At 48.0% G+C, this 8,466-nt stretch overlaps 1 protein-coding gene across 1 annotated transcript; it reads right to left on the bottom strand.

Moving 5' to 3' along the window:
- Positions 1-4,121: 4,121 nt before the first annotated feature.
- Positions 4,122-5,468, bottom strand: LOC125512783 (protein PELOTA 1-like). The gene has a single exon (XM_048677865.1). It carries the CDS (start codon positions 5,383-5,385, stop codon positions 4,240-4,242), a length of 1,146 nt encoding a protein of 381 aa, XP_048533822.1. The 5' UTR covers positions 5,386-5,468; the 3' UTR covers positions 4,122-4,239.
- Positions 5,469-8,466: the final 2,998 nt, after the last annotated feature.

Here is an 8,466-nt window from a genome sequence, read left to right as displayed (position 1 = left end):
GGGAGTTGAGTTGGGACCGACGGTTCCTAGTGAGCTGCCTGAGTTTTCCAGGCGCTCTCCATCGCGTTGTACTTTTGTACGATGGTTGCTAAGTCAGCGAATTTCAGTATGCGGCGGCGATTGATGGCGTTGAGGATTCCTTCGTCTGCACAATTGTTGCAGAACGCTGATATTGCGTCCTCGTCACGGCAATATTTTACCTTGTCCTTGACAAGCAGGAATATTGCCCAGAAATGGTGGACCGTTTCTTGAGACCGCTGTTTTATGCTCATGAGAGCGTCTATGTCCGGGTGGGTGGGTGGAATTAAATCCGAACCCCGACCTACCGATTATCTGGAGTCTGACGACCTTCCGGGCTTAACAGTCTGGGTTCCAGAAAATCTTCTGATTGTTTAGGACCGCCGTCCAATGCTATGTTCAGAGGGCTGGTCGCATCCTTTCGTGGGTGAGTATCCGGCTCTTCCTGAACGGCGATCCGAACATAGTCCGTCTTCGATATGGAAGAAGACTCGCCGTCCTGCTCCACGACCACCTGTGACGCCCCCGATTCAATCGTACACTAATCATACACGCAAATGTGTACGATCAATATCAGGGACTCACGGGAAGATATCACAACACAACTGTACAAATATAATAAGTCATACAAGCATGATATTACAAGCCAGGGGCCTCGAGGGCTCGAATACAAGAGCTCGATCATAGACGAGTCAGCGGAAGCAACAATATTTGAGTACAGACATAAGTAAACAAGTTTGCCTTAAGAAGGCTAGCACAAACTGGGATACAGATCGAAAGAGGCGCATGCCTCCTGCCTGGGATCCTCCTAAACTACTCCTGGCCATCGTCAGCGGCCTGCACGTAGTAGTAGGCACCTCCAGTGTAGTAGGAGTCGTCGTCGACGGTGGCGTCTGGCTCCTAGGCTACATCGTCTGGTCGCAGCAATCGAGTATAGAAAGGGGAAAAGAGGGAGCAAAGCAACCGTGAGTACTCATCCAAAGTATTCGCAAGCAAGGAGCTACACTACATATGTATGCATTGGTATCAAATGTAAAAGGGGTATCATATGTGGACTGAACTGCAGAATGCCGAAATAAGAGGGGATAGCTAGTCCTATCAAAGTCTACGCTTCTAGCCACCTCCATCTTGCAGCATGTAGAAGAGAGTAGATGGTAAGTTCACCAAGTAGCATCGCATAGCATAATCCTAACCGATGATCCTCCCCTCGTAGCCCTGTGAGAGAGCGATCACCGGTTGTATCTGGCATTTGGAAGGGTATGTTTTATTAAGTATCTGGTTCTAGTTGTCATAAGGTCAAGGTACAACTCCAAGTCGTCCTGTTACAGAAGATCACAGCTATTCGGATAGATTAACTTCCCTGCAGGGGTGCACCACATTTCCCAACACGCCCGATCCCCTTTGTCCGGACACACTTTTCTGGGTCATGCCCGGCCTCGGAAGATCAACACGTCGCAACCCTACCTAGGCACAACGGAGAGGTCAGCACGCCGGTCTAAATCCTATGGCGCAGGGGTCTGGGCCCATCACCCGTTGCACACCTGCACGTTGCGAACGCGACCGGTAAGCAGACCTAGCCTCCCTAATACAAGAGCAGGCGTTCCAGTCCAATCCGGCGCACGCCGCTCAGTCGCTGACGTCAAGAAGGCTTCAGCTGATACCAGGACGTCGAGTGCCCATAACTGTTCCCGCATAGTTGGTTAGTGCGTATAGGACAGTGGCCAGACTCAGATCAAATACCAAGATCTCGTTAAGCGTGTTATTTTGAAGTAATGGCGGATGCCGACCAGGACCAGGCCCACCTCTCACCTAGGTGGTCTCAACCTGCCCTATCGCTCCGCCACAAAGATCCACACAGAGGGCCGTCGGGAAAGTATGTCCTTTCAGCCCCCAATCCGTGAATCAACCACGGGTACTCAACGAGCCGACCTGACTTTAGTCACCACAAGCATCAAGTATTATGTATATAAGTATATACCCATGATCAACTCCCGAGTGATCATGGCCCGATAGTATAGCATAGCAGACGGACAAGAATATAGGGCCACTGATGAAATATAGCATCCTATACTAAGCATTAGGATTGCAGGTAAAGGTAACAACAGTAGTAGCAAAGACAGGTTATGCATCAGAATAGGATTAACAGAAAGCAGTAACATGCTACACTACTCTAATGCAACCAGTAGAGAGAAGAATGGGCGATATCGGGTTGATCAAGGGAGGGCTTGCCTGGTTGCTCTGGCAAGGAGGGGTCGTCAACACCGTAGTCGTACTAGGTAGCAGCGGCGTCGGTCTCGGTGTCTAACGAGAGAAGAGGGAGAAGAAACAATAAATATAATGCAAACATAAGCATGACGATGGATGCCATGACAATGAGGGGCGTTAGGTGTGCCCTATCGTGGTAGTAGGTGATACCGGTGAAGGGGGGAAACATCCGGGAAAGTATTCCCGATGTTTCGCGTTTTCGGACAGACGGATCGGAGGGGAAAAGTTGCATGTTCGCTATGCTAGGTATGTGTGGCGGACGAACGGGCTACTTATCCAGATTCGTCTCGTCGTTCTGAGCAACTTTCATGTATAAAGTATTTTCATCCGAGTTACGAATTATTTTATATTAAATTTCAAAGTTTTAAACATTTTCTAAAATTATTATTTTATTTAATTCGAAATTCAAATAAATAGTAAATGCTATGTGTACACAGAGAAGTGTACCCAAGGGTGTAATGTGTGGCTGACAATGGGCCAAGGTAAAAGTCAACAGTGCACAGTCAGCAGTTGACTCAGTCAATTTTGACTGGTCAACACGGTTAAAAGGCCCGCATGTCATGGACTGGTGCTAAACTATTTTAACTAATTGGTTTTATTTAGCAGTGGGACCCATATGTCAGTGGGACATGTGTTAAAATTATTTAGTTAAACAATTTACCTAGTGGGGCCCCATGTAATAGACTCAAAGTGGGGTGGGTTAGTACTAGAGGGGGCTTAGTCTCTAATCTAATCAGGGTCGGTCTCCATGGCAATTGCCCAGCCGGTCACACACACACACACAGAATACCCATGGTGCTCTTGGCCATGGTCAAGGCCACGGCCAGCAATAGCAGCTACAACGAGAGCGGCAAGCAGCGGTAATAGGAAAGAGCATCAACTGCGGCAAGAGTAGCAGCAGCAAAGAGTAAGGCAGCAGCGGCAGCAGAACAACAATACAGCAGCGGCAGGTAGTAGAAAGAGGCAACAGCAGTACCAGGTAGCAGCAAGCGCGCGCACGCGCACAAGGGCAGTGACGAAGGAAGCAGAAGGGTGAGATTAGCAAGGATGGCAAGGTGTTCCTTGGCCGAGTCGTTGCAGGATTTTGCAGCATGTAGGATACTCGGCTGAAGAAGTCATTCATAACCATGAGAAACACACTAGCGTAGTACAGTATGATTTTATTTTGTCGTGACGAAAAAAGGCACTACAGTTTGACCCTAGATTATTGCATGGTTTTACTTAGGGATAGACAATAGTATGGTTTATTTTGGTAGAACGAAACTGAATGTGTAGATCACTGGAGAGCACCTATGTAGATACTCCTTCAGTTTCAGATAACAGTTGATTGCTTACATCCTTTGTTTTTTTTTTCCTTTTGGGTGCTTGCTATATATGAGGTACGTATCTAAATTCTTACATCATTTACCAGAGCGAGTCCATTCTGATGATATGATATATTTTTATCTTTGTTTTCTACAATTCACATGAAGTCATATCTTGTTATGAATTTGAACAGATTCACATTATGGCATCATAACTTGCAATTTCTCAGTTTCTACAAACTAAAAAAAAAGTGAAAATAGAGGAGAATATGGTTTGCATAGACAACTAGTACGAGTAGATGCTAAAGGGATTTTCCGCGCTTGTGGCATCTTCCCTGCCTTTCCTTCGGCTAGATGTTTCTTATGGACTGAATTACATTGGTGGTCGACTTGAACTATATATTCCCCGCAAAAAAAAAAAGACTTGAACTATATATTCACTTTGGTCACTGAACTCCAAATATTTGAAATGTGATCACTAGGTTTATCTTTCGAAAATACCACCTCCACAATAATTTATAAACTTTGCTTGGTTACATAAATAAACATGGTATAGTAGAAAAAACAAATAAGTGATCAAAGTTGTGTATTCGAGACATCTAAAACGATACATAGTTCCTAGTAGAAGAACAACAAGCAGAGCCCTTAATTATCACATCTCGATGTCGTCCAAATCAGGCATGGGAAAACGAAGAACAGCAGCTATCCCCGTGAGCTGTTCGAGCTGATTGCCGGAGACATGCATCGACGAAAAGACGCGCACCTGGCCACCAATCTTCTTCACCGATTCGGCCAAATCGACGCACTTGCGCCTAGCAGCAACGTCAGGGTTCCTGAACCAGGTGTCCGTGAGCAGGAGAGTCTGGATGGCCAGACGTTCATGCGCGACCTCGACGTGCTTGGGCCCGTAGCAAGCCCGCGCCGAGTCCTTGGTGATCATGGCGAAGAACTCCTGCAATGCCGGTACCTCCTGCGCCGCCCTCGTGTCCTTTATAAGCGACATCACGCCCGGGGCGGCCAGGACGTCCTTGAGGCTGTGCGGGTAACCCGAGGGCGCGGACGCGAGCACGATGCGCGCCTTATGCTCCGTGATGGCTCGCAGCTCCCCTCGCCGCGCGGCCTCCAGGAGCATGTAGTCGCGGAACTGGTCCTTGGTGAAGCCCGGGCTCGCGATCACCACGCACTGGACGAGGTCAAAGTCGACGTGCTTGACGAAGGCGTCCAGGACGCGGTGGAAGAAGTCCTTGAGGGCGGTGTCGTACGCGGCGACGGCGCCAGAGCCGTGCTTCCTGGGGATGGGCACCTCGACGCGGGCTCTGGTGGCCGTGACGCTCCTCCCGACGAGAAACAGGTGGGCGAGCCCTTCCTGCATGAGGAGCACCGCGAGGTCGGCGTTGGCCCCGGTCTCGTCGCAGGATTTGCGGATGGTGTCGAGCGCCGGCCAGTCCCAGGCCTCCTTGCGGAGGAGGAAGGGCCTCCGCAGCTCGATCTCTAGGGTGTGGTACTGGCCGATCTGGACGTGCTCGTTCTTGGAGAGGTTCTTGCCGCGGACGCGCAGGACGGACCCTTCCTTGTCGTAATCCGTGGACTCGACCGCGATCCCCAGCGTCAGCTTCACGCGCTCCGAGGTGCGGCCCCAGGACTTGGTGATCTTCCGGACCGTGACGGCCTCGACGGCGTCGCCGGCGGCGATGAGGTTGTACGCGTCCCACAGGTCGTCATCCACCTCCGGCACCAGCTTGACGGAGCCGGGCCCGTCGCGGGCGAGGCTTTTGCCGCTTTTTCCGACGAGCTTCATCGTCCAGGATCAAAGTGCGCAGCGGTCTCGTTGCTCTCGAGGGAGACGGGAGACCTCTCTTGACGGCGGCGAGCGATGGATGCCAAAGCGGGGACAGAAGCATATACCAATCTGTGCTTGTTGATGTCGTCGTCGTCGTGAGTTGCGAGCGGAGCGAAGGTGTTGGATGGATCAATGGACGGACGGAGGGTGATAGCTATTTATAACGCTGGTTTCGGTGAGGTCCGATCGACTCCGAGTTCGGATTGAGCAGGGTTTCCCTACCGGCCAACCCAGCTGGACACGGATGGCTGGCACGGGGAGCACGACACCCAACCACAGCCCGGTGTCGCGAACCAACCTGTGGTTGGATAATTGGATGGTTAGAGATACATCAGTATCTCTAGTCTCACTAGGATTCAAGTCCTGGTGTTTGCATTATTTCTGGATTTATTTAAGGATTTTTGGCGATGCACTTTCAGTGGGAGGAGACGTTTCCGTCGATGATGAGGCGCCTACGATGACTTTGTAAATCTTAAAATGATATGCCGACTCAGTCTTTCAAAGATACTCATAGGGATAAGGTGTTTGTGTGTGCTCATAGGGGTGATTGTATGTGCGTATGTATGAACACTTGCGTCTATACTATGTTCAAAAAAAGAAAACCACAACCTGGTGTCCATAGCAATTTCCGTTAGGGTTACCTATTGGACCAGGTAAAATAATAAGTCAACCTAAAAGCATCAGCTTACATTTCTTTATAAACACAGTACAGACGCAAGCGCTCATATATACGCATATATAATCACCTCTATGAACTCACACACGCATACTCTACCTCCTATGAGTTCCTTCAAGAGACTGAGCCGACATATCATTTTCGGATTTTACGAAGTCACTGTAGGCGCCTCGTAGTCACCGAGAACGTCTCCTCCCACTGAACGCATATCGTCGGAAATTCTGCAATAAATTCAGGACAAATACAAACACCAGGACTTGAACCCTGGTAGGTGTGCACCTATAACCATCTCAATCACAGGTTGGTTCTTACACTTCGCCAAGGTTATATTGGTCTTCGCAGAGTATTTCTCATACCCGACTTCATTTGTTTCCCTGTAGTGCAATACAAATACGAAAATACTAACTAACAACCGTTCCATGGGAAGGGGATCACATGTGACCGCATTTTTCTGACAGTTTTAGTTGCGACGCCAGATGAAACATTGACAATTTCTGCCCGTTTTAGTCTCAAAACTTCTTTCTTTCCAGTAACCGTTATGCGTCCTTGAAGAAAATGCCATGAGTATGTGAAAAACCTGCCAGCAAAAACGGTTTGCTTATATATTCAGAGGTTTCTTTTGTCCTCTCTTATGGAGGTAGCCAAAAGTGATTTTGAAAATGTGGTTCAATCTACTCCCTCTATGTAGCTTTCCGTCAAATTTTGATCATAAATTTAACTAATAAAAGGTTATATGTAAAAATATAGTAGCATATATTGGAAACTTATTCAAATAAGAATCTTACAATATAAACTTTGTGATGTCACTTGTATTTTGCTAGTTAAATTCATGGTTAAATTTTGACCTAACATAGAAGAGAGGCAAATAAATTCGGATGCTGGAAGTAAATTAGTATCGGGTTAACCTACTTTTATGGAAAGAGATCCTCTGACTTAGATCAATCTACTGCAGAGGGAAATAGTACGCCCTGCTCCGTCCGTTGGTGATCTAACGACATTCGCTGGTGGGGTACAACCAAAGCGCTCTTTTCGTTCGTGCCCACACGAACCCAAGCGGCCCAATCCTACGCCATGCACCGATTCATCTCTTGCTTGAGCTCTCGTCTCGCTTCTAAAAAAAAACTCTGGCCTCGCCTTAGGTTCGCCGTCGGGGACGAGCAGCTCCGGCAGGAAGCGAGGCCGCCTAGCCGTGGAGGAGGCGGAGCCAGCCTCTGCCCGTCCAGGCTGTGACGCCACCTAGCCGCGGAGGCAACTGAGCGTCGGAGCGAGACACGATGCCTCGGAGCCGTCGAGGCCGTGGAGCTGCGGAGCCGGCGCCGTCGACGCCGCTAAGCTGCGGAGGCCACGAAACCAACGCCGTCAAGGCTTCCGCGGGCCATTTGCTCTGCTGCTTGCATTTGGTCTTGCTGTACGAATTTTTTCAGAGTAACAACAGAAAAGCTCTGTATGACTGAACTAGTGTTATACTCTGTTGTAGTTCTGCTATAGAAGCTCTGTTGTTACGCTAGTTGTGCTGAATTGATCAGATTTGAATGGTACTTGTACATGTGCAGAGTTGAATGTTTGTTAAATGTTTGTTATGGCTGAAGAATAGTTCCAGTAAACTACTTGTGCCTATGCAGAAAAGAACAAACAATTTGTGTGTGTGTGTGTGTGCAGAATCGAACGGAACTAAATTGAAGCAAGAAAGGTGCATAATCCATGCCATGCTTCTGCAAACACTTCCCCAACGGCCTCTCCCATTGCAATATCTTGATCTTTATAAAATGTTTTAGGCCCCTTTCCTTTATGAGCTATTAGAAAGGCTTTAAACAACCACTTGAAGGACGCAAATGTTTCATCATACATGAGAGCAGCACCAAAAACTACAGTTTCTCTAAAATGATTGAAACCGAGGGCACTTTGTTAAATAATCCCTTTTGTCTTGTGATCGAAGACCCTCATTTGCACAAACAAATCTACATGATGTAACCTTGCCATCGCTTGGCCTTTTGTTTGTATACCTTTTTCTTGCTTCAAATCCTTTCTGTATACTATAGGTAAGCCAAAATGACCAAGCCTCATCTGAATTTTTGAATTCCATGCCAACATGAGGTATCAAACTAGGCAATACTACTCTGTAATGTAAAAATAACATGAACATCAGTAAGGATGGCAACTTTACTCACGGGTACGGGTACCGTACCCGCATGGGCAGGGTATGGGCACACTTTTATACCCCATACCCTACCTGTTAAGTCATGGGTAGGGTACGGGTATAGCCTTGTACCCGCAGGGATACCTATACCCTGCCCATTTGTGAACTAATGTTAAGTTGTCATCAATTAGTCATTAATTTGTCATGTGACTCGTCTAGTCCTATT

The sequence above is a fragment of the Triticum urartu genome, chromosome 6 (assembly GCF_003073215.2).
Source record: "Triticum urartu cultivar G1812 chromosome 6, Tu2.1, whole genome shotgun sequence".
Classification (NCBI taxonomy): domain Eukaryota; kingdom Viridiplantae; phylum Streptophyta; class Magnoliopsida; order Poales; family Poaceae; genus Triticum; species Triticum urartu.
This window is presented reverse-complemented; position numbering and strand designations above follow the sequence as displayed.